Genomic DNA, 26,954 nt, shown 5'->3' with positions numbered 1-26,954 from the left:
TGTGTCTTAGCTCTGGCTGCCCCAGGATTAGTTTAATCTCTTGTCAAAAACAACAAACCAAAAATTCCCAGCTCGCTTACCAGTCAGCCTGCAACAAACCGAATTGACCTTGTGAGGGGACGCACTGAATACCTTTGCTGCCATTGTGCTATTGCTGGGTGTCCAGTGCATCCCTGTATCTTAAGGAAGGACGGGCTCCCTCCAGGTATACAGTACCCACCCTTAATCTATCCATTATTATATATGTGCTCCAACTCAGGAGACTCTCAATTATAGAGTTAGGACTGCAGTACACTGGGGTGCTGTGACTTGGCTGCTGGAGCTTATGCGTATATTTGCAAATGTGTGCAAACAAAACCTCTTAGTTTAAATGTGAATTGTTAGACAGGTAATTTTAGCTTGCTGCGGGTTGGCTGGTAAGTGAGCTGGGAATTTTTGTTTGACATGTGTTTGACAAAGGCCAGTTAAAGGTTGGGGTGATTGCCATTTGTTTGTACTGTTCATTAAATCTCTTACTCTTATCTGTACGCTCCTGTCACTGCGGAATGTCCTGCACTTAAAGTGGAAGTGAAGTCTGCTATGAAATGTATTTTCTAGGGCGCCCCAGGTGGGTTATGCCATAATGTGATAGTATGCACAGCATATTAATACATTATGGCAGCCTTACCCGTCATATGGTGTCCTCCAGTGCTGCAATGGAATCGATCCGGTGGGCCCCCTGTGCTTCCATCTTCGCCCGGTCTTCCTTCTGGGTCCTGTGCTCTGGTCATTTGTGAAGACGTCACTCCCACGCATGAGCAGCTCAGTGAACATGAGAACTGACAGGTAGAAGGACGCGGCTCAGTGAACATGAGAGCTGACAGGTAGAAGGATGCTTTTATGGCAGAAGAGACTATTAGGTCTGCCGGTCAGCCATTTGTTTACAAATCAACTTTACTTCTACTTTAAAAAGGAATATGCTGGCCATGGTGACTACATTTTTTAGAATGAGAAATGGTTAGAAAGTCTAATGGTTTTAGAAAATCGAAATCAGTTTGTTGCAGGTTGGCTGGTAAGTGAGCTGGGAATTTATGTTTGTTTTTTGACGTGCGTTGTCCTTCCATGTGCTCCTTGCTGCAAAGGCCGGTTAAAGGTTGGAGTGGTCGCCTTTAGTTTGTACTGTTCACTAAATCTTACTCTTAGCTGTACTCTCCTGTCAGTGCTGAATGGCCGGCCCTTAAAAAAAGAAATATGTTGAGGAGTGTTGAGTTGACTGATCCCATCTCTTCTACGATTTACGCACAATTTGCAGAACTTATTACCCACCGCTTAGTTTGCGCGGTTTTTCAGGTTTCATAGCCGACACATAGCGCAACTATAGACCTACTTGGTTTTTCTGGGAGCTAAGACCCTAGTGGGTCCAGCTCCGCATTTGAGTACCTAGTTCAATTTAGGTATTTCGTTTTCCATACTTTTCTTGTTTAACTAGTTCGGCCTCGGATGGTCTTATACTCGTCTGAACACTGATTGATTAACTGGGACTGGGTCGGATGGGGGGGGGGGGGGTCGCCTGCCACAGCAAGTGCCCTTTTCAGGGTGGTAGGAGACCCTCTGTCATTCCTCCCGGGTCCTCACGCAATAGGGGGTAGGTGTGAGCTACACCCTCAGCAATATATGTGTGTATAGACGAATAGTTATTTAGGCCCGCTCTACTGCGCCAATTTAACTGGATTAAGATTATCCACTCCCGGTAGTTTACCTCAATGTTTTTTTTTTCTGTGATCTATTTAGATTACGGCCTCATTTAATAACATGTTCTGTTAGATTTTTCTTTTCGTCCTTTGATTATTATGTGAACTATTTGACACCATATGTTACTCACATGCATGTACTATGTTGTCTGCTCCTATCTGCTGTTCTACCGCATGTTGATGTTTGATTGATGTACCTTGATTTTCTCTACTTAAAACCAATAAAAATTATTGAAAATAAAATTCAGGAAAAAAAAAAGAAAGAAATATGTGGGCTGCCATTGGTGGCTATATTTTTTAGAATGAGAAAGGGTTACAAAATTTGACAATGATAGATCTGCTGTTTCTGCCTTCCTGTCCAGGTCATGACTGTATCCCCCTATTTGTTGTACAAGCATAATACGGACTGGAAGCATGGGAAAATCTCCCCAGTGGAGTCAAATCTCCTTTCCCACTTATTCCCAGAAAAAAAATTGTCAGGCTTTGAAGTCTTTAAAGTGTTACTAAACCCAGGACCCTGCATTCACTATATCTGGTCTCCCACAGTACACAGAACATGGAAATGCAATTATTTTAGTATATATAAACTGCTAGACTTCTCATTGTCCAGCCAAGCTCTGGTTAAAGCTTGTAGGAGTTATCCTATGAGGCTGCAAAACCCCTGACCCTCTGTCTGGACAGTGCAGATTGGCCCTGTGCAGATCACATGCACCTTCCCAAGAATAAATAAAAACCTCTCTAGCAATACACACCAAACTGAGCATGTGCAGCCTGATTCCATGGACTCTGTTATCAGGAAGTGATTAGAGGACAGTGGAAGGAGGGGAGGATCAGAGAAGACTGAATCAAACAGCCGTTTTGCACAATTGCGAAGGATTAACCCCTTAGGTTCCACAGTGAGTATAACAAGCATGCTTTACTGCATATACAGACATATTTTACTATTGTGGGTTTAGTCACACATTAAGTAAAAAGTTGGTCAATATGGCAGTAAGGAAACTAGTATTTACAGAAGGAGAGGTCGGGAATGGCAGCCTCCTCCTCTAATGAGAAGTTTTCTTGTGGTCAAATTCAAACCTTTAACTTGTGGTGATTGTGCAGTGGCAAAATATTTAAAAAAGTATCCTAATGCACATTCCCTATGCACCATTGTAAACCCACGGTGGTGCATAGTGGATTTCCCAATTACATCAGAACCCACAAATGTAAGTATGTATGCTGTGCTGCCCTGCGTATAGAAAAAAAGTGACAGCTCTTTCAAAATAAATAGAAAGTTGGAATCAAATCGTAATGTGTATACATACAACCAGTACAGCGCATGCACAGATTTATTTTCATTCCTGTCTTTGGCCACTCTTCCTCCTCAGAATCCTGTTGCTGAATAGGCCTAAACTATATGAACTATAAGATGACGTATGCAACGAAATCTTTAAGAAGGATGGCTTCAAAATGGCCTTCAAGTTCCTCTTAAAGTGGTTGTAAACCCTTACAAACCACTTTGACCTACAGGTAAGCCTAGATTAAGGCTTACCTGTAGGTCCAAGAAATATCTCCTAAACCTATACGGTTTAGGAGATATCTGCCCGAAGACAGGCACCGCTGTCTACGGCGCATGCGCCATAGACAGCGGCGCGTAGGCGCACTGAGCACGGCATTTCCAACAACGGAGCTGCCGTGCATGTCGGCTGCCGTGCGCATGCGCGGGAGTGACGTCATCGCGGCTCCGCCGAATGACAGCGGCGGAGCTGCGAGACCCCACCGAAAAGATGGATGCGCCGGACTACAGGGGACAGCGGTGACATCGCTGGCTCCTGTGTCAGGTAAGTGACACATAATGGACTACTATGCGATGCATAGTAGTCCATTATGCTTTGCCTTTGCAGGGAATGAAAGAGGAAGTAAACCCATCAGGGTTTACTTCCTCTTTAAAATAATGATCTAATCTAAGCTGACTTAATGGGTAGCTCTCCTGGCTTGCAGTACTGAGATCCTTGGTTTCAATCCCATGGGGTTATGCATGTTCTCCCTATGCTTGTATGGCTTTTCACTCCAAGGACACGCTAGTAGGTACATTTTTCAACCACTTGACCACCGGAAGATTTTACTCTCTTCATGACCAGAGCATTTTTTTGCTTTTTGGCACTGCGCTACTTTAACTGCCAATTGCGCAGTCATGCAACAATGTAAGTATATACATTTTTTTTTTTAGAACATATCCAGTAAGCAACGCGGACAATAAAGAGTGGGTAGTTGGTTGGTAATCATGTCTAAACACCTTAAAGCAGTGATGGCGAACCTTGGCACCCCAGATGTTTTGGAACTACATTTCCCGTGATGCTCATGCACTCTGCAGTGTAGTTAAGCATCATGGGAAACGTAGTTCCAAAACATCTGGAGTGCCAAAGTACGCCATCACTGCTTTAAAGCATCATCTACTGATAGGTGAGACACTTAAGGCATTTCAAAGAGTCATAAAGGTCATCTTCACCAGGCCCCTTGCCACCATTAGGTTCCAACCCAGACTTTACACCAGGTTTGGCAACCCGGACACAAACATATACATACAAAACCAAACCCCTTCTGGCTTTACACTGTATACATCAGATTAAAATTAAAGCGTATAATGCCCCAAAAGGAAGAGCAAGGTAACCCAACCATGACGAGCTGGGCACACCGACAAATACATAGCTATATTTCCAACACAACAAGACTCCCAAATTTTAAAAGGCGTCTGACTAAATTGGAATCAATCTGTTCAGAGGGTTCCAAGAAGACAGACAAACCCACATCCTTTAGTATACTCTTGGCTGCAATCCTCCAATGCAACAGGGTTGGATAAACACAAATGGTTTTGGGGAAAAAGCTTTGAATACTACATTAAATAATGAACAGTGGATGCACGCCTGTGTATTCACACACAAATGCTCCAACAGTACTCGTCTAAAGGAAACCTCATTTAAACTTCTCCCCCACTGGTACACTAAACCGCTTAAACTGAGACGATGGTTTCCCAATACCTCCGATCATTGCTGGTGTTGCAACTAAGAGCAAGGAACTCCAGCACACATCTGGTGGGAGTGCTCCCTCATACAAAGATACAGGCATTAGGTTATTGACATGAACATATCCAATAACTGTAAAGAATCCAAAGAATTCAGGCCAAAATGTACGCCTTTGGTAAAAAAAAAAATAATAATTCCAATAAGTGTATATTATTTAGTTTGTGTGAAAGGTATAGATATTATCTCTCTTGCATATACATATATATATATATTTTTTTTGTTATTATTATTATTATTGTAATGGTGATGATCAGTGACTTATAGTGGGACTGTGATATTATGGTGGGCAATCTAACACTGCCTGCGGGGTACACTAACTGACATCAATAGTGACACTAATGCCGCATACACCCGACCGGACTTTCCGGCAAACTAGGGCCGACGGGATCAGTCCGTCAGACAATCCGGTCGTGTGTGGGCTAGTCCGATAGTTTTTTGAAAAAAAAATAATCAGACGGACCTAGAAATAGAACATGCTTCAAATCTATCCGACGGACTAAAAATCAGGAAAACCCTTCGTCTATGTGCTAGTCAGACGGACCAAATACAACGCAAGGGCAGCTATTGGCTACTGGCTATTGAACTTCCTTATTTAGTCCCGTTTACGTCATCACCTTCAAAACGAACTGACTTTCGGACTGACTTAATCCATTCGTGTGTGGCCAAGTCCGTTCGGAAAGTCCATCGGAAGACCGTCAGACCTAGTCTGCCGGAAAGTCCGGTCACATAATGTGCTAATATACGATGTATACTAGCACATTATAACTTTTCCTTGCAGGTTACAAAAAAAACTCTCTGCTTCGAAGCGTGGATCAGATACGTGATTCAGAGCTGCTGCAGTATATCTGCATGGGGTGGTCAGCAAACAGTTAGATGGACGTAGTATATGTATGTATGCATGTGAGACAGAGAGCTTAGATTGTAAGCTCCTTGAGGACAGGAACTGATGTGAACTTGCAATAGGGAAAGTTAGGGAAAGTGCTAAATAAATTGTTGGAGCTAAACGATCGGATTTTAATATAAAGATTACAGTTTGGGGGGGAAAAAGCTTACGTATTTTTCAGTAAACCTATAAACTAAATTCAAAGCTTGCATTTTTTTTTCCTGAAATCTCCAAAGGATAGCATTTTGTAAACATCTCACCAAAGTATTCTAGAATTAAACATCTTACAGCATCCAGAGATACGTTTCTAATAAAACATCACAGGATTATGGCCCTGTATTTGTGACTGATTTGCCTTAATTAGAATGACATTTGGTTTGAGGTAATGTAGGCAACTCCTAAACGTGGTTGAAAAATGTATAGGTTTCAGAGATAACAATGTCTAGTTCTGAACTGCCTTTGGCAATACACATTTTTCCATGACCCCCTCACTATTTTATGTATGCAGAAAGAAGCTCATTGCTTAGGACAGCAAAACAGAAATAGCTCAAGAAAGTAACACTTTCAAGAAAGAGCTTTCTTTTACAGACACAAAGAAATGTGTGGAGCGAGGAAGCTGATGGACGCTGTGCCCCGGTCCTACGTGGGTGGCACTTCGTGGAAGACTGATGAGGAGAATGTGATCGAGGGACATACTGAATTTTTCCAGCCTGACCTCTTTTGTTTTATTCAACAGTAGAGGCCAACAGACTCACCTGTGTCACATTTAAAAAGTTTTGTTAAAGAGCTCAGCGCTCTTCCTAGCTGAAAAGGTCGCGTCCAATACTTGCATTATCATTTTTAACCACTTCCATACCAGGCATTTTCCCCCCTTCCTGCCCAAGCCAATTATCAGCTTTCAGCGCAGTCACTTTTTAAATGACAATTGCACGCTCATGCTACACTGTACCTAAACACATTTTTTATTTTGTTTCCACAAATAGAGCTTTCATTTGGTGGTATTTGACCACCTCTGGGGTTTTTATTTTTTGCTAAACAAATAAAAAAAAAGACCAAAAATTTAGAAAAAAAAATGTTTTCTTTGTTTGTTATAAAATTTTGTAAAAAAGTTTTCTTCTTCACTGATGGGCACTGATGAGGCTTCACTGATAAGGCAGTACTGATGGGCACCAATGAGGTGGCAATGATGATGGGCACTCATAGGTTGCCCTGATGGGCACTGAAAGGCGGTACTGGTGGGTACTTATGGGTGGCACTGATCGGCGGCACTGATGGGCATCATTGATAAGGAGGCATTGGCAGGCATTACTGATGGGCACCGATTGGCATTTGTGGGCATCCCTGGTGGCCATGGGTGACATACCTGGTGGTCATCAGTAGTGGGCATCCCTGGTGGTCCTATGTGGGCAGCCTTGGGGGGGGCTTCACTGATAATCAATCAGCACAGACCCCCCCCCCCGTCAGGAGAGCAGCCGATCGGCTCTCCTCTAGTCGTATCTGTCAGACGCGATAGAGGAAAAGCTGATACGCAGCTCTTCCAGTGGCTCACATCAGGCCACATGCCCTCAATATGGGGGGGTGAGTGATATGGGATGGGGGCTCTGCCCCCCCACCCTAAAGCACTGCCTCAACCCTGGGCTCTGGTTGTGGGTATATGCAGACAGGGGGCTTAAAAGAATCAGGAAGTCCCCTTTAACAAGGGGCACCCAGATCCTGCCCCCCACCCATGTAAATGAGTACCTAACCATTCACCAAAAAAGTGTAAAAAAGTAATACACACACACAGACAGTTTTAGACAATTCCTTTATTAAAAAATAAAAAAACAGTGTTCCCCGATCCATCGGCAATCACGACACCCGCTGCACCACTGGACCCAAAAATGTAAAAAAAAATGCTCAGCGGTCCAGTAAGGCAAATGCCTGGCTTGCTGCTTGACAGTTCTTATATAGGTAAGGGCGAGGTAATCTGGAGATGCCACCTGGTGGCACAGCCCACTTGTAATGTCACTGACCCAGCATGCACCGGTTGGTTACGTCACAAGGGAGGCAGTGCCAACAGGTGGCATCGCCAGGTGGTTTCACCCGACTGTTCGTCCCAAATATAGTAACCATTATCATGGAAAGAGAAAGTGATAAAGAGTCTAAAATTCTCAAGCTGTACGCTAAATAGTCGATGAGGAAAAATCTTCCAATGAGGGTACTAGTGTCAGTGACAAATGTCTAAAAAGGGATTTCTCCTCACTGTGGATAAACTCCTTCTCATTTCCTATTGCATCCTTGATATAGGAAGTAAAGGCAAATCTTCCTAACAGGCAATAGAGAGGACAAAATGACAGGGGTTAAACTCCAGGCATATATAAAATACAAACATTAGTGCAGTTCTGTATTCAGAACTACAACATTGAATGTATTTTTCCATTTCTGACTGAAAGAGGGAGAAGCAGCACAAGCAGCCAGTCATTATTGCAGAAGAGCATGCCCATGGGAGGAGAGAGCAGGGTGACATAGATGACCTCATCAGTCTGCTTCTTCTCCTTTTACTGTCCAGTCACAGGCTGATCGAGGGACAAGACATGTAAATGTTACTTGTATGAAGCAGGTATATAATCAGGTCTCCTGATCTGCCAAACAGGGCTGTGCCGTGTGATAGGGCTGTGTAAATCTCAGGACTGTTTGGGCAAAATTGCTAAATATTGTGGCAGGTAAAGCATCTCATGCATTTTTATTTCATCCATGTATTCGGCTGTTTCTCTGGGATTTAGTTTTAACACAGAATTGTATCAGATGGGGACTAGTGGGCGATTTGATTTTACAGAGGCAGTTTTCTATATCTGCACTGAGAGAACAGCTTAAATTATTATTAACAATTTATATAGCGCCAACAGTTTACGCAGCACTTTACAATGTAGAGGGGGACAGCACATTTACAGTACAATACAGAAGGGACAGGAAGGCCCTGCTCATAGAGCTTACATTCTAAAATGAGGGGGTGGTAGTACATTAAATCTCAGCAAACCATACAAGATAATAAAAATAAGAACCACAGTCAAAAACAACATTAAGAACGCCCTTTCATATACTATCATTCCTGCCAAAAATCCATTTAGAACATATTATAATTGACCATTTCCAAGAAAAACTTGGCAGTGCTGACAGAGTAGATCTGAAGTTGTTAATTTGCGATAATGGCATATTATTTGATATCACGGATATGTCTACACTATTTAATCAAACAAAAACACGTAGAGCAAAACAACATTGGTTTGACCCTGTGAGCAACGTCGTGGAATCAATAGGGTTTCCCAACTTGATGGACAACATCACGTTCAACCACAAACTGTGACTTGGCTGCACCACGCTTCTGCACATGATTAATCACTGGAACAGCTTCAGCCTGCTTGGTGTGATCTGTCATTATAAAGATATTGTCATGTGCACAGACAAGATAAAGTTGGGGCGTGAATCTGCCTTTGCACAAAACAGTACATCAACGTTGAAGTAGTGTTTTAAGAGAGCACATGCTTTTCAGTTCAGAGACAAATGTCATTACTGTATAGACCTAAGGGTACACACACAATGGGCATGGTTGATGTGAACCATGTCCGAGTTTGACTGTCCCTCCTCCCCCACTGGTCTGAACTTACACTGACCTATAAGCAAGTGTTCCTGAGTACACACCTCTACCAAACAGACCACAGTGATCGATGGAGAGCTGTGTGCTCAGGCACAGTTTGCACGCAAATTAAAGTGAACCATACCAGGCCACAAGTGAACCATGCTATGGACCACCTCTTCAAAGTGATCCTGGGCACCGTACACTTAACTGACCACACGCACAAACGAACTGGACCAAGGGGCTTAACCTTTTCGGGGCTCGGTTAACCACTTAAGAACCGTCTCATGCCAACATACGTCGGCAGAATGGCACGGCTGCGCACAAGCACGTACAGGTACGTTGCCCTTTAAGAGCCCAGCCGTAAGTCAGGTGTGCGCCGCCGCCAATGCACTCGCGTCCCAGTCCTGAGCTCCGTGACCGTGGGACCCGCTCGCCGCGGTGTCCCGCGATCGGGTCACAGAGCTGAAGAACGGGGAGAGGTAAGTGTAAACAAACCTCTCCCCATGCTTCCTAGTGAGTCTGTCATAGGGAAAGACGATCAGTGACCTCACACACCAAGCCACACCCCTTACAGTTAAAACAACACACATTAGGTCATACTTAACCCCTACACTGCCAGTGAAATTTTTACAGTAATCAGTGCATTTTTAATCGCACTGATCGCTGTATTAATGCCAATGGTCCCAAAAATGTGTCAAAATTGTCCGACGTGTCCGCCATAATGTCGCAGTCACAATAAAAATCGCTGATCGCCGCCATTACGAGTAAAAAAAAAAATTATTAATAAAAATGCCATAAAACTATCCCATATTTTGTAGATGCTATAACTTTTGCGCAAACCAATCAATAAATGCTTATTGCAATTTTTTTTTACCAACAATATGTAGAATACGTATAGGCCTAAACTGAAACTGAATTTTTTTTATATATATTTTTGGGGGAAATTTATTTTAGCAAAAATTGTCGATCTATTTTTTTTATAGCGCAAAAAATAAAAACTGCAGAGGTGATCAAATACCACCAAAAGAAAGGGGGAAAAAAGGACGCCAATTGTATTTGGGAGCCACGTCGCACGACCACGCAATTGTCAGTTAAAGCGACGCAGTGCCGAATCGCAAAAAGGGGCTTGGTCCTTTAGCTGGAAAATGGTCTTAAAGCGGGAGTTCGGCCGTTTTTTTGTTTTTTTTTAAAGTCAGCGGCTACAAATACTGCAGCTGCTGACTTTTAAAATAAGGACACTTTCCCGCCCAGCGCACCCGCGATGTCGGCACCCGAAGCCGATCTCTCGATCGTCTCTCGGGTGCTGCCGCCGCCATCTTTGGTATGGGAATCAGGAAGTGTAGCCTTGCGGCTTCACTTCCCGGTTCCCTACTGCGCATGCACGAATTGCGCTGCGCAATAAGGATGGTCCCCTTTGTCCCTGGGATAGGTGTGTTTCCCAGCGGACAGTGGGGAACCCGCAGGAAGTGGCGTAAATATCCGCAGATTCTGCGGATATTTATGCCGGAAGTGGGTGCAAATACCTGTACTGTACAGGTATCTGCACCCCCCTGCCCCCTGAAAGGTGCCAATTGTGGCGCCAGGGGGGGAGGGTTCCGATGAGCGGAAGTTCCACTTTAGGGTGGAGCCCCGCTTTAAGTGGCTAAAACTGCTAGTGTTCATGCACCCTCAATATTCCTGCTTACAGTCTATTATTTGTAGGAAGACACTGACATTAGGAAATATCAGTATACATTGTAGCTGGCAATACACATTAAATAGTGGTCAGAATTTGAGAAGAGATGTCTTGGTACCTAACAATAGAAGGTAATGGCCCCACTCTATTAGATTGTAAACTCTTCTGAGCAGGGCTCTCTTAATCCACTTGTATTGTAACTAGATTTTCTCCATTTTATATTGTAAAGCGCTGCGTAAACTGTTGGCGCTATATAAATCCTGTATAATAATAATGGCGCCATCGTTAAAGCTCCAACTACAGGAAGGAAAACAAAAAGAAAAGACACCAGCTTTGTACTTCTTGGCATGTGAGTGTTCCTTGGTACTCCCGTTCTTTATCTTATAAGCTGAAAATCTGCAGTATGAGAGGCACTGCTGCCTTTGACTGCTAGTGTCACAAGATCTGGAGCAAGATGTAGTGATGTCACTACCATACTGTATGTTGGGGAGAAAGTTGCATCTGAGGAGCTGCAGTGCAAGGATCCCCCTGCTTATGTTTCATTCATTCTGTGGATTTGTGCTTCCTCCATCTCTCCTGCTATCTAGATCATTACATCACGCTGACCCTCTACAGCTGCCTCCACACAGTCACACTGTGACAAGTCATTGCAAGTTGGTAGCTAGAAAAAGATAAGCTTCAGAGGGTTTATAGCAGGGGTTCTCAAACTTTTGAAGAGCGCATGCCATTTTAAGTGGTTTGGTAACCAATCACGGGCCACAATTAAATGAGATGGTTCAGAATTTAGAATTTTTTTATTTTGAAAAGCATAATGAAGATTAGAAACAATCAGGATCATCATTTTATGTGGAACCAATTCCTATTAGGCATTTACCCACTGTTTAGTCAGAATCACAAAAAGAAAGAGTGGGTGGCACTAGCATGAACACTGAATTTGTGCACTTTTTACAAGGACTTTGTCTAGTTTAGTGGATTCAGGAGGAAAGTGAAGAGGATCAGTCCCTGTGTATGCCACCCCCACCATCCATCCTGTCCAAGTATAAAACAGAATGTGTCAGGGAGGTTGCAAAGGCCTCCTGGGACAAGAGCGAGGTCGCCATCGCAACCCCCAACACTACACCAGTGGTTGGGGGGGTTAACAACAAGTCTCAACTATGGCGTTTTATCTTAAAAAAATGTAAAGGAGTTATTACTGCCCTGAGCCCCTACGGAGCTGCTTTTACACTGATGCACTGCGATTTACCTGCACCACAAATGCTGTGTAGTGCAGTTAGCTGCGCTGAGCCACAGACTTCTATTATATCTTGTGGGTGTGGTGCCCTTTTTGAAGGTGCAGAAAACCCACAAGATATAATAGAAATCAAGTCTCAGTGCAGCTAACTCATTGGGTGCAGCGTGCAAGCAGCCTAATGGCTGTTTTTAAGTGCTAATAAGCCCATTGGGAAAGTGCAGTGTATGTGTTGTTTAATACACTGACCTGGCATCACTCTCTATGTTGCTAGAAAGGTCCAGGCAAAGTGCACTTGGTATAACTCTGCCTGGAGCAGGAGCCAGCGCTACAGAGAAAGCCTCGGCTTTGCAGTTCCTGCTCCCTCTGCGGCTGCCTGGTTCCTCTGCTGGCCTCAGCTTGATGCACTCTGAAGCTCTGCGATGGTGGGTTGGCAATCCATTGATCATGGCCATGCACTTCCCTGGTTTGAAGTCGCGGGCCACATCAGAGGGCATAGCGGGCCACGGGTTGAGCACTTCGGTGTATAGGGAATACTGCCAACTAGTCTTTTACATACTGATTGTCTTTTTTTTCTGGGCATAGCTCCCCCAGGTCAGGTTTTCTTTAAAGCAACCCAATATCAATATCAAATTTGGATTAAACCTGTTAGCTGCAGATTCGATTGATGCTTGCACTGTTAAATGTTAATTCCATTGCTAAGATATATACTCCTAAAATATGCAAGGAAACTGACACTTCTTGGAGTGTTGATCTTCTGTGTGCCCTTTTGCACTTAGGGGTTCTTTCGTGTGTTTGTTTCCCAGAAGACTTGGGGGGGGGGGGGTGACTTACCTATACTGTGTGTGTGTGTGTGCATATATATATATATTTAGATCTCATGTTGGGAATTGCAGTACGCTTTCCAACTCTCAATACAACCTTTGTGTTGGCTGCAATAACAGACAATCCTTGGCATTGTAGAAACGGGGTGGCATGCATTCAATTTCAGCTTAGAGAAGTAGATGTTTTTCCAAGTAACAGAGATATGTATAAGTATATGGAGGTGTCTGCTATTAGGAATTTGTGGGGCATGCATGCGTTTTTCTTTTAAATGACAGGTTCACGTTAAACCATTTACAGAAGCACAAATAATTCAATGTGACTAAAACATGTTGTTTTTACTACATTCTTGTTTTTAACCAAACTTGGAATTTGTGAGTAAAGTGTGGCGCATTGAATCTGCTGCTGAAGCCATATGGTGATTACTTTCTCTGAGACTTGGATATCTTTATTTCTGTATAAGTAAAAAGAAAAATCAGAAATGCACAAAAATGATGGCCGTAAAGCAGCTTTAAAAATTCACCTTCCCAAACAGGTCTTTGGTTATCTTAAACCATTTACAAAACTGTAAATAGCAAAAATTGCAAATTAAGAATATTGTTTAACCACTTCCCGCCCAAGGTACGTCATATGATGTCCTGGACTTTGAGTGGGGATTTATGAAAGATGCCTGCAGCTACAGGCATCATCCAGATATCATTTTGTTCAGCTGGTGATTCCCTGCACTGTAAGAACAATGATAGCGGCAGTTTAGCCGACTGATCTTTCTTACAGGTGGTGGGAGGGGACGCTCCCCCCGCTGCCCTCCGATCTTTCTACTGACTCACCCGTACGATTGGTGAGGCGGATGAAGGAATCCCCTGACATTGGTAGTTAGCCATAGAAAAAAACCAAGGGCCAGATGGTCCCTGGCAGTCTCTGACTTTTGGAAGCCTGAGGTCTTTATTTTATTTTATTTTTTTGATCTCCAGCTTTCTAGCCTGCAGGAGATGTGGGGACTTATAAACCCCACATTTCTCTATAAAGAGGACCTGTCACGCACTATTACAAGGGATGTTTACATTCCTAGTAATAGGAATAAAAGTGATCAAAAATTTTTTTAAAAAGGAAAAAAGTGTAAAAACAAATAAAATAAATAATAATAATTAAAGCACCCCCTTCCCCGCATGCAGAAGAGAGAGCATACGTACGCTGCACCCATATATGTAAACAATGTTCAAACTACACGTGTGGTATCACCGCGAACATTAGAGCGAGAGAAATAATTCTAGCCCAAGACCTCCTCTGTAACTCTAAACAGGTAAACTGTAAAAACATGTAAAGCACCACCTATGGGGATTTTTAAGTACCAAAGTTTGGCGCCATTCCATGAACATGTGCAATTTTAAAGCATTATACAAAAAAAAAAAATGGGGCTTTAAGTTTTTTTTGATTTTTTTATTCATGAAACTGTTTCTCCCCCCACCCCCCCCAACAAAAGTGTTTGAAAAATCGCTCCGCAAAGACCGTGTGACATAAAAAGTTGCAACAACCACCATTTTATTCCCTAGGGTCTCTGCTAAAAATTATATAATTTGGGGGTTCTGAGTAATTTTCTAGAAAATTATGATTTTTACCTGTAGGAGCGAAGAGCCAAATTAGGCTTGGTCTGGAAGTGGTTAAAGTCTTTAAAATTCCAATTACATAACCGCAAAATACTCTATTACACTCGTACCTGGTATGTGACTGCCTGAAAGTACGTATGCCCTAATGTGACCCCTAATTCCAGGGCAACTCAGCTATTGAGGCTAGAAGGAGCATGTTTACCTATGCATTGTGATTGATATCTGTTATATCAGTGCAGGAAGTAACATATACCCCCATGTTAAAAATATTTTCCAAGGTAACCAGTACAAACTCAAACAGGTCACATATGCCCACAAGTTTATAGCAACTTCCAGAGCAACTCAATGTAAGCTAAAACAGGAGGCTAGGAGGATGGGCGAGGTAATATACACACACACATTAGAGCAGGAATTGTAGATGCGGCGGGCCAACAATGCTATCAAGAAAAAAAGTGCCTATACAGCAATGGTGCAGTCTTAAACCAAAAATGGAAATACACCTAAGATACGCAAACTGGCAGGAGAACCAGCTACTCAGTAATACATAAACAGTAATGTACCTATTTTTCTTGTTCAATCTTTTGTAATAGAAATAAAAGGCATTATAAAGGTTGCATAGCCAGATATCACAAAGTTTGTACATTTACATTAAAAGTTATGTATGTTACTTACATTAAAAGTTGTGATAACAGTGATTATACGGTATCTCATAGACAAGGGTGGAATGTGATAGACTCACCCGGGACAGAGGCTTTTGGAGGGGACTGAATGCTAGCCTCTTGTTTACCGACTATGGGCCCTGGCATTTAAGGGAACACTAGTCTTTGTGAAGTATATGCCTGGAGGACCATTGGGATTTAGTCTCCTCAAAAAGCCTCTGTCCCGGGTGAGTCTAGAGCATGGGATACAACCATTATAAACAGAAAACTAAGGGGTTAAAGAGAAAATAGGTAATATAGGAAATTTGTGACAAAAAGAAGAAAGGTGAGGTCGAGGGTGGTAGGAGGATGTTAGTTGGGCCTCTTTTTGGTCTGATGTATAGTGCAAACTTCTAAAAAACACATACTATTTAAAAACTGTTATACTACTAATTGTTATATACTAAACCTTTCATCCAACCTCAAAATCAGTTCTTAACTTTTTTACCCCCAGAGGAACACTTAAACTTGCTATGACCCAGGAAACCCCTGATACAAAAACTTAAAATTTACAGCTCACGGTACATTAGCGTGATCTCTAATTTGAAGTTAGTTTAAATTAAAAAGGAAGGAATGTTGGGATACCTGGACAGATAACTTTTTTCAAACACCCTGCTCTAAACAAAAATAAGCAATTTTCAGTAATAATCATGAAATGGAATTAGATTAAATGAAAATTAATGACATGAAAAGAAACGCAGACAGAAAAATGTGTAGTCTCCTTACAATTGGTGGTCAAAATAGTGCCTCTCTACATTGGTGTCCAGCGTAAGCAGAAAATAAATTTACCGCTTCTATCTGATCAGAAAACTCCTAGCAATGTCAGGAGGAAAACCAGTGTTCCACAGAACCATGGCTGAAAAAGGGCACCATACATTTTTGCATTTCTTATTTTGATACGCCAGGATAAAGGAAAAAAATTGGTTGTCAATAAACCATGTGTGAGTTGTAACCATTTACTGTGTATTAATTCTTCATGATGAGCATAACTGGGGGCATGTTAGGAATACTAACTTTGCCAAAATACTGTGTGCTAAAAGGTAATTTATCCAATGTTCCCTGAATCATTATGTTTTCTACATCTAATACTATTGGTTATTTGCTTTTAACTATGGCCCTGAGGAGATGTCCTTATGTTTTCTTCTAGTCCTGATAAAGGGAGTGGTTTGTAGACCCCTAAAACTCATTGGCTACTCTTTCAAATGTCTCTCTGACTTTTACTAGAATAAAGATGTTTCTGGAACTTTTAGCAGTGGCGGAAGACTTCAATTTATATTTCATTTTGTTACATTACACCACAAGCCATGCAGACAGTAGAGATCCTCAGGAGTGTAGAAACTGCCTGCCCAAGAACCAGATCATACACTACATCAACATCAATAACAAAGTGTTTGTAAAGTAACTAAAGTGACTTTACATATATGTAATGCAGATATCCAGCTATTACCAAAACCGTAAGACCCCTTTCACACTGAAGCGCTTTTCAGATGTTTTTTCGCTGAGAAGCGCCTCTCAAGCCTCCCCAGTGTGAAATCTAGAGTGCTTTCACACTGGGGCGGTGCACTTGCAGAACCGAAAAAAAGTCATGCAAGCAGCGTCTTTGAGGCGGTGCGGGAGCAGAGTATACATTGCGCCTAAACCGCCCCTGCCATTGAAAGGTGTTTGCAGGTGGTTTTAACCCTTTCCTCTGCCGCTAGTAGAGTTAAACACGCCCGGCTATCAGCCAAAAAGCGCCACTATATCAGCGGTAAAGCTCCGCTAAAACTAGCGGTGTTTTACCGCTAACGTGGCCCGCACCCCAGTGTGAAAGGGGTCTTAGTGTTTGTTAGAAATTAAAAGGATAAATAGGTGGGCGAGTACTTCTTGGGTTTGGACAATAAAATTGTTGGAACGTTCCTGTGGTGTGCAGCTGCTCTTTCCTTCCTATTGATCATCGTTGGCGAGCCGTGGCTTGCACCCAGCGCATCCGGACTGTAGTGACTGCTCACCTGGAGCAACGTCCTCCTTGTTTGAATCTTCTGGATATCTGCATTACATAAATTGAAATGTGCTGCATTATGCAGCGCAATAGAGAGTGGAGAGGCAAGGAGGAAATGCTCTCATGCAGAGAGGGAGGGAGGGGGATGAGACTGTCAGAGGAGAGACAAGGGCTGAGGATGACGGAGACACGTAACCTGACCACGGTAGTCAGGGCTCAGCAGCCATGATTATCAAATGCAGCAGAGGCAGGGGACTCAGGAACTGGCAGGATCAACAAGGTTTATTACCAGTTAGGAATAAAAGAATTGCACAGCACAAGCACTGTGCTGTTATTCATGCCTTAAAGGAACAGGATCTTAATTTTTATTTTATTTTTGGGGGGGGGGGGGGGGTTAACAAACACTTTAAAATAAGATAGCAATGGCAATAGGATAATTTATGGGTTAAGTGATATTTTTGCACTTTCCCAGAAGGCTAAGTTAAAAAAAAAATCAAATGCACACATTTTTACAGGAAAGTAAATGTGGTTATATTTTTTGCACAAAAGCCAGGCTTCTGCCCTCACTGCCTGCAGCTCTGTTGCCTGTACCTCTGCTGTAGAGCTGTAGGCAGTGTGAATGGACTACAAGTGAGATGATCAGCACGTTTGCCATCCATTGAGGACTATAAGCCATCTACTGCAATGGAAGACTGGACTTGTAGTTTTCTCATTCACAGTATCCTGTAAATCAGTGTTGGTCAACCCTGTCCTCAGGGCCCACTAACAGGCCAGGTTTGCAAGGAAACTGAAACACATCAAAGGTGATATAATTTGCTGCTCAGTGATTGCAGTATTCTAGTATGCATATCCCCAAGGTAATAATAAAACCTGGCTTGTTAGTGGGCCCTGAGGACAGGGCTGATGACAGCTGCTGTAAATGAATGGCAGTATTTTTAGTTCTGTGAGGTCATTAAAGAGTTGCTCTCACTTCCTGTTTGGTAAACATAATCAGTATGGCAGGAAGTGAGGGTAGATCTCTCTAACAGACTCCTGGAAACCAACAAAACCTCACAGCCCCATACCTCTAATTTATGTAACAGGTCTGACATGTCACCCCTCCCACTTAATACCAACCATGGAGTTTCCAAATTCATCTGTGCAGTCTACAATTGAAGTCCTTGAGAATCAAGACCCATGGCCCCAAAATCTTGTCTGCTGCTCACACTAATGCCGCGTACACACGAGCGGATTGTATGGCGTACTTAGTCCGTCGAAACACATTTCAGCGGACAATCCGCTCGTGTGTGGGCTTCAGCGGACTTTTTCAGCGTGCAGTCCGGAGTACTAAGAATTTCGGTTTTTTCGAAATTCTGTCCGTCGTACTTTGGTTTCAGCGGACAATACGGTCGTCAGTATGCTAGTTCGATGGACTAAGAATGGTGCATGCCCAGAAAGGATTTACAAGGCGGAAGGGTGCTTTGCTGTGTCTTGGACTTCCTATTTCTAGTCCCGTCGTACGTGCTGTACACGTCATCGCGCAAGCTTTCGACGGACTGTTTGTGTATCCGTGTGTGGTCAAGTTCGTTCAGTGGAAACTACGACGGATTGTCCGTCGGATTGTATGACGGATTAAGTACGCCATACAATCCGCTCGTGTGTACGCGGCATAAGGCTTGGGGTAATTTGCCAATAATCATTTGATTACCATGAAATCTGCGTACAAGGATGGCAACACTGTTATGGATAATTCTCAATAGAAAAGTATGCATCTGAGAATCCTCAACAGCAGAGAGTGGTAGACATCCTATCTTTTCCCTATTTTCTTTTTTTTAATCATTCAAGTTTTTATTGAATTTTATCAGCAGTACAATAAACAAAAAAACATAAGACAAATATGTGAAAATAATGAAGCAAAATAATAATAGAAAACACTCAGGTTTGTACACACCAAATTTGGTTGGGTAAATCATAGTTCATTGAAATGCAGATGAAGTAAGACATTCCAGCATCATGTGTTTATGAACTTTTGTATTTGGCAGTCCATGTATCCCAGATTTTATCAAATTTTGCACACTTCAGAGAATTGATTGCCAGTATGCGTTCAAATGTATAGGGTTGTTGAACTATTCTTGTCACATCAGTGATATTTACGGTTGGGGAGTTTTTTCAAGTTCGTAGTACCGGGGATCGAGCAGTTAGGATTATGTGGGACACCACAGGTCTAATATTGTATGGAGAATTGCTAACACAGGGTTGTGGGGGTGTGATTGAAAAGATCAGCTGGAATACCTGCTTCCAGAAACTTGTCAAGCACGGACATTCCCAAAACATGTGCACTAGGTGACCTTGGTGGCTGCAATTCCTCCAGCACATCGTTGAGTTGTGCGGGAAGAATTTTGCCAGTCTGCAAGGGGCGTACTGCCGTCTATTAGTCACTCTAAATGTCATTTCCCAGTGACTTACACAGTGTGATGTTTTTTGGATCGTTTGGAACGCTTTCTTCGTTATCCATAAATGTGGTACCTATGTCTATTTCCCATGTTTTCATTGCTTTGGTTTTCTGAAAGGATCTTTTGTCCTGTAGGAGGCTGTAGAGTACTGATATACCTTTTGTATTTAGGTTGTTCTTGTGTGAGGTATTGCCAGGCTGTGGGTGGTAACCTAATTGTTGGAAGTGGGTTGCTTTTTAGGAAATGTACAACACAGATACATGTGAAGAGCATGTGGTTAAGTAGATTATAAGTGATCATTATGTGTTCACTCAATAGGGGTTTGTCATTGGCGATTAGGTCTTGTACCAAGTGTATCCCGTATGGAGGGAACTGCTGTAGTGACAACATTGGCATTTTGGCCTCTAGTAGGCTTAAGGGGAATTGGTAGCCAATTGTAAGATTTTTGTGATGTTGGTTTAGGAAGAACCTCTGTGCTTGTAGGGAGGCTTGTATAGTGGGAGGAATATTATATTTGTCCCAGGGCAGCCATATGTCCCCCATGAGTAAAGCTGTGAGGTCAAAGATTGGAGCTATGGTCCTTTCAATTTCAACCCATAGTGGGGTACTGTTATCTGCGAACCAGTGTTTAAGTTGGTCAAGTCTAGTCGCCCACATGTAGTCATAGTTATCCACTAGTCCTGCACCTCCTATTTGTTTATGTGGAATTAGTTTACTTGGTGAACATTTTGCTTTCTTTGCACCCCATAGGAATTTCCACAGAGTGGACATGGATTTGAGGAAGTGGGTGGGATAGTGTTGGAATCAAACAGGAATTAATATTATACATCTACACAGCTGTTTGTACAGCCGAACTCAGCCATATTGATGCCATGCAGTCTCACATGTTTAAAAGCAAGGAATGTGACACCAAGACACAATTTGAATAGCAGAATGAGTTCTATTCAGCCCACCTGGAATGTACTGAACTTCAAAGACATTGATGACGAAGACGGCCCAGGGCACATCAAATGCAATACTGGCCACAGAAGCCAAGTATGGCAGGACAGTCAGTAATTTTAGGAGGGCTGTCATGTGAACACTGATTGGTCCAAGCAAATGGGACTGGCAGTAGGGTGTGGTATGGCTGAGGTATGTTTAAAGAGGGATTCCCCCCAAAAAAAAATATTAAAAGCCAACAGCTATAAATACTACAGCTGCTGACTTTTAATAAATGGACACTCACCTGTCCCGGGTTCCAGCGATGCCGGCAGCCGAGGCCGATCGACCGCTCGGCTGCTGCCGCCGCCATTCGAGGTGAGGGAATCAGGAAGTAAAGCGAATCGGCTTCACTTCCCGGTTCCCTACTGTGCATGCGAGAGCTGCGCCGCGCAATAGGAAATCTCTGCGCTGTCACTGGGACCCGTGTGTGTCCCAGCAGACAGCGCGGCAGGGCAGGAAATGGCGTAGACTCCCGTGGGAGTCTATGCCCGGAAGTGGGTGAAAATACTTGTCTTTGACAGGTATCTCCACCCCCCTCCCCCCTGAAAGGTGTCAATTGTGACACCGGAGGGGGGGAGGGTTCCGATCAGCGGAGGTTCCACTTTAGGGTGGAATCCCGCTTTAACAAAAAGGGTTGCAACAATGAGGTCTCTCTCTCTCTCTCTATTCCATCAGGAGGTCGAGTCATAAGGGTCGATAAGTATGGCTTATATTGTACTTTGATTTGTATGCTATGTATTATTGTAACTTCTATTGATATCTTATGCACGCTTTCTTATTTCCTTGGGAAATAAATGAGATTTAATTGATCTTAGACCGTGTATTGATTTCATAGCCAATGGTGGTAATATTGTGATATTAACGATAACATGTGCTTGGTGTGTTGATTGATAGCTAAACTATAGGGACTAGACAAAGGAATACATAACTGATGATAATATCCACAACCTCAGCGGTCACTCCCAGTAACTGCTACTATGGCATAACTCTTTCTCTGTAATTTCCTCTATTTTGGAGGTATCATTCAGGCATATGGTGTAATTGTGGTTATTGTTTTGTTATAATGTTGACCATTATTAATTGGTAAGAAAATGTGTGTTTGATGTTTTTTGATCTAGTTCAGTCATAAGAATTTGCTTTGTTTCGGATTCACATTATAAGTATAAATAAATATATAATAATATATAATATATATATATATATATATATATATATATATATAAATAATTATAACTCATGATAAGGGTTATGCACACACACCGTTGTTATAAATATGTTTTTAGAGATGCAATATGGATCAAATCAGATGGCCTGATTAACATTTTTTAGCACTTTATAAATAAAGAATATATATTTTATGTATATCTGTGTGGTTCATTTGGTACTCTACCCATGCAACTAACTGATGGTTTCCTTTTTATTTGTAAGCTTTTTTCTCTGGGTACAGAAGCAATCTTTGAGCACAGTAAAAACCTAGCAGATGTTCTAATGAGGGGACACTATCAAAATTAAGAAAAATGTTTTAAGTGAGGTAGGTAAGATGTTCCAACATCTTGAAGAACTAACCACAGATTTTTTGTGGATGTAGGCTGCCCCAAATCCTTCTGTCTCTTCATGTAATCCCAGTCTGTTGAGTTGACTCTGTGGGGGCCAAACCATCACTTTCAGGACTCCTTGCTCTTCTTTACGCTGAAGATAGTTCTTAATGACAGTGGCTGTGTGTTTTGGGTCGTTGTCCTGCTGCAGAATAAATGTGGGGCCAATCACAGACCTCCCTGATGGTATGGCAATGATGGATAAGTATCTGCCTGTATTTCTCAGCATTGAGGACACAATCGACCCTGACCAAATCTCCAACTCTATGTGCAAAAAATGCACCCCCAAAATTGCAAGGAACCTCCCTCATGCTTCTATATTACCTGCACACTCTCATTTTTGTACCTCTCTCCAGCCCGCCAGGGAACAAACTACATCCTGCAACAGCCATATATTTCAATACTCATCAGTCCAGAGCACCTGCTGCACCCCTGTTCCTATGTTTTTGTACTTAGTTGAGTTGCCTAGCCTTGTTTCCACATTGGATGTATGACTTTTTTGGACACAGTTCTTCCATGAAGACCCTTTCTGGCCAGACTTCTTCGGACAGTAGATGGGTGTACCTGGGTCCCACTGTTTTCCACCAGTTCTGTGCTGATGGCACTAATGGACATCTTACAATGTTGAATGAAAGAAAGTATGATGTGTCTTTCATCTGCTGCATTAAATTTCCTTGGCTGACCACTGCTTCTACATTCCTCAACATTGCCTGTTTCTTTGTGCCCCATTCAAAAGAACTTGAACAGCTGATCTTGAAACCCCAGTCTGCTTTGAAAATTTTGCATGGGAGAGACCTTGCTGATGCAGTATAACTGCCTTTTGTACTGTTGCTGTGGCTCTTGTCATGGTGTATGACCTGTGACATGAAACATCTTCCACAACCTCACCTTAATAGCAGAGTCTGGCTGTTCCTCACCCAGTTTTAAGTGCTGTGTGCAGTAATGTCGAAACAGGAAGGGGCCATCCCCAAACTGTTACCACAAAGTTGGGAGCATGAAATTGTCCAAAATGTCTTGTTATGCTGACGCCTTAAGAGTTCCCTTCACTGGAACTAAGGGCCAAGCCCAACCCCTGAAAAACAACCCCACACCATACTCCCCCCTTCACCAATTGATTTGGACCAGTGCACAAAGCAAGGTCCATGAAGACATGGATGAGCAAGTTTGTGGTGGAGGAAGTTGACTGGCCTGCACAAAGTCCTGACCTCAAGCCAAGAGTCGAAGTTGTTATAGCTGCAAAGGGTGGGTCAACTCAATATTAAACCCTACGGACTAAGACTGGGATTCCATTAAAGTTCATAGGCGTGTAAAGACAGGTGTCCCAATACTTTTGATAATATAGTGTACATTATAGGAAGCCAAAGGAAGACTGAGTCCACCAAGCTAGACTTTTGTAAAACACAATAGTTAAAGCGTATATATTTAAAAAATGTTAACCAGAGATAAAAGTAGCTACAGTCTCAACCCCCAGTCATCTACCCAACATCAATACATAGTTTTTGTCTATGAATTGCTAGTTTAAATCTGCAGTGAAGAGTCTCTGCATGAATGAAGATGTCACTGTGAACTGGATGTCAGTAGACAGACTTTGCAATAAAGAGATATTCTTCAGAACAGCTGTGGGAATTACCCCAGTACAACACAGATAAGCTTCCTTATCTGGTCCTCCTGACACCTGGCAGCTTGAAAAGCGAATGATAAAAAATGAATCCAACAGATTTGGTGTTTTCAAGGGAAACAATGGTTAATCAAATGCTGCACTTACCCATCACAGTAGGACAAACGCTGTGCTATGGAGTACGCAGTAGGATCTCTGTCTAGTGCTAATACTTTAATATTAGAAGCCTGTTTCAGAATTGATGTAGTGTGACCTCCTGCACCAAAAGTCATATCCAATATAGTCTACACAGAGGAGAGAAAGAAATACACATAAATATAATACATGCGTGTGATTAGACAATTAAATATTTGAGAAGTCAAACAGCTTGTATCAACAGTGTTAATTTGCAAAAAGTGATATGCATGTTTATACATGTGATTAGTCTATCATTTATACAGATAAATAATTCATGGACCACAACTCCAAACTTACTGTTGTGCTTGCTTGCCTTAAGGATTCCACACACAATTCCATAGAGCAAAGTGTACTTTTCACAAAACCATACATAGTATTACAATCTATATTTGAAGTGTATCAATAGGCAAATATTTTTGCTGTAGAGAAATGTAAGGTAAGGCACTTGGGGGCTAAAAACACAAACGCACTCTTCCGGTTCCGGCGCCGCATGAGCTAGCAGCGCACCCGCCTAGCTCCCGCTCCAGAGCCCCTCAAACCGGCTTCTAAATTCAGCCAAAAGCGGCCCCAGTGCCCCATCCAGGCTCCGGGTGACCCCCCCCGCGATCCACGCTTCATGGACCGCTTCCTCGAAAAGACGGGTCCCCGTTCATACGCGGCCGCAGCGGCGCTCGCGGACCGCCCGCAAATCGAGCCCCCGGCTTCGGCCTACCAGGCTCCGGCGCAGGCCGCGACACCTCCTCAGGCACCAGCTTCTGACCGGCCGGACACAGACATGGAGGTAAGCGGGGTCAACACCACATCACCCCCAGCCACCACAGGCCCACCACATCACCATGGGCAAGCCGCTCAGCCTCCCCACAGCCTGGCCAGCGACCCTCACCTCACTCCCTCAGTTGATGATGGACATACTAGCCGCATTGCTCAGGCTGTGGCGGCCTTGCTATCCCCTATGATTACAGCTTCTGTGGAAAAAGCTGTGCAAGCGGGGATGCAACAACTCAAGGCCCAAATCGCACAGCATGCTACCAGACTTGATGATCTTGAACATAGGATATCAGAAGTGGAGGATGATCAGTATCACTCTCAAGCCACTGAGAGGTCTCAAGAAAAAGCGCTTCAATATGTCTTCCAAAAGCTGGACGACTTAGAGAACAGATCCAGACGCTCCAATCTGCGTTTCGTTGGCATCCCTGAGTCGCTCCCCAACGCCAACCTAGGCGACTTCTGTGCGAAGCGCGTCCCGGAGGCCCTGGGCCTTGCAGGCCCCTTCATGGTGGAAAGGGCCCACCGCATAGGATCCTTCAACCCAGAACGCAAGTCTCCTCGGCCTATCATAGCCAAATATTTGAATTACGCTGACAAAGCCGCAGTTCTCCAAGCATTCCGGCAATCCCCCTCTGTGCAAATCGATGGGGTCAAGATTTTAATCTTCGCAGACTACTCTATCGAAGTTTCAAAAAAGCGGAAAGCTTTCCAACCCATCTGCTCTGAACTGTTTAAATTACAAATTAAGTTCTCCTTGGCATACCCTGCTGTGCTCCGCCTCAAATCCCCCAAGGGAGAGCAGCTCTCATTCCAAGACCCTTCTGAAGCGGAAGCTTTTCTACGTTCACTTCGCCCGGATTCCTCTCCGGCTACTCCCTCCAAATCTTCCGCATCTCTCCGTGCCTTGGACCAGAGAAGCCCAAGAAAGGACTCCCCTAAACGCTTCCGTGCTTCGGATCCGGAGCATCCTCGGCATCGCAACTTTCCCCGCTGAAAATCCTCTTTTCATTTTTACATCAGTTTGACGTGTTATTTTTTTTTTTTTTTTGTCCCCCCTCCTTCTTCCCGGTTTGCTGGCATCGATATGCCCAGTGTCAGCCTTTTACTCCTCGTGCTCGGGGTGTGTTGTCCACCTTCCCTTCATTCCCGCCTTTGAACTCTACCTCATTGCACACCGGGAGCTGACACTATGCCGGCCCAGAAGGATCCTGATATTAGTCGCAACGCGCTTCGTTCAGCAACTGAACTTCTCTTCTTCAACAGCACACCCACGTATATGGTCAACTAACCAGGTTGTCTTTGTTTTCTCATTACGCATCTACTCAAATCTTACTGTTGATCTGTTATTTAAATTTATGGTTTAAGATTTCTGTATTGTGCCGGCTTTGTTCCTTTGTTCCTCCACCCGGCTCTAGGATCTTGCATGCCTCCACTGTGTATCAACGCGTCCCCATGCTATTTACTTTTCCCAACGCTGGGTCGTTTACCCCTAGCCCGGCGGGCTTTAAGCAAAAACCTTGGCACTGCCCGCGTTTTCTCCTCTGATTTTAATGGGGCTCTGCCGGGGAGTGTTCCTCCCATCTATACACAGTGAACTCATGCGGAAAAAAGAGAAGTACACGCTTTGGTTTATATGTTTGGTTATTACCCTTTTCTTATTTTTGTTTAAATCCCCATCCCCCTTTTCTATCCCCCTCCCCTGGTTCATTCCCTGTGACTTAATGGGTTCTCCCCTCTACCAGTCCAGAATCCCTGGTCCTCACTTCCTGTCTTGTATCACCGATACCCCCGGACTAGGCAGTTTACATAATCTCAGGCTCCTGTATGCTACATCCTGCTGCCCACACCCACTGATTGAGCTCCACTTAGAGTAGTCTCCTGGAATGTCAAGGGTCTCCGTTCTCCCCAAAAGAGAATGAAGATTCTTCGCCACCTTAAGAGGCTCAAAGCAGACATTGCCCTTTTACAGGAGACTCACCTACTCGCATCAGATTTTCCACGTTTACAGAAGATCTGGGTGGGGTCAGTCCTCGGAGCCGAATCAGTGGGTCGGAAGGCTGGGGTTTTGCTTTTAATCCACAAAAACC

At 43.3% G+C, this 26,954-nt stretch overlaps 1 protein-coding gene across 6 annotated transcripts in view; it reads right to left on the bottom strand.

Annotated features, from left to right (window-relative positions):
• Positions 1–26,954, bottom strand: part of METTL15 (methyltransferase 15, mitochondrial 12S rRNA N4-cytidine) — a 456,062-nt gene that overhangs the window by 230,075 nt on the left and 199,033 nt on the right. For all 6 annotated transcript variants that reach the window (XM_077460855.1, XM_077460858.1, XM_077460854.1 and 3 more), the window contains exon 3: positions 24,070–24,206. In XM_077460855.1, the coding sequence (XP_077316981.1) occupies positions 24,070–24,206 (137 nt within the window). The remainder of the gene's footprint in view (positions 1–24,069; positions 24,207–26,954) is intronic.

This window comes from Lithobates pipiens, unplaced genomic scaffold (genome assembly GCF_037356315.1).
Source record: "Lithobates pipiens isolate NorthernLeopardFrog02 unplaced genomic scaffold, aLitPip1_a1.2 Scaffold_10, whole genome shotgun sequence".
Lineage (NCBI taxonomy): Eukaryota > Metazoa > Chordata > Amphibia > Anura > Ranidae > Lithobates > Lithobates pipiens.
Note: the sequence above shows the minus strand (reverse complement) of the source record. Positions and strands in the feature narration are given on the sequence as shown.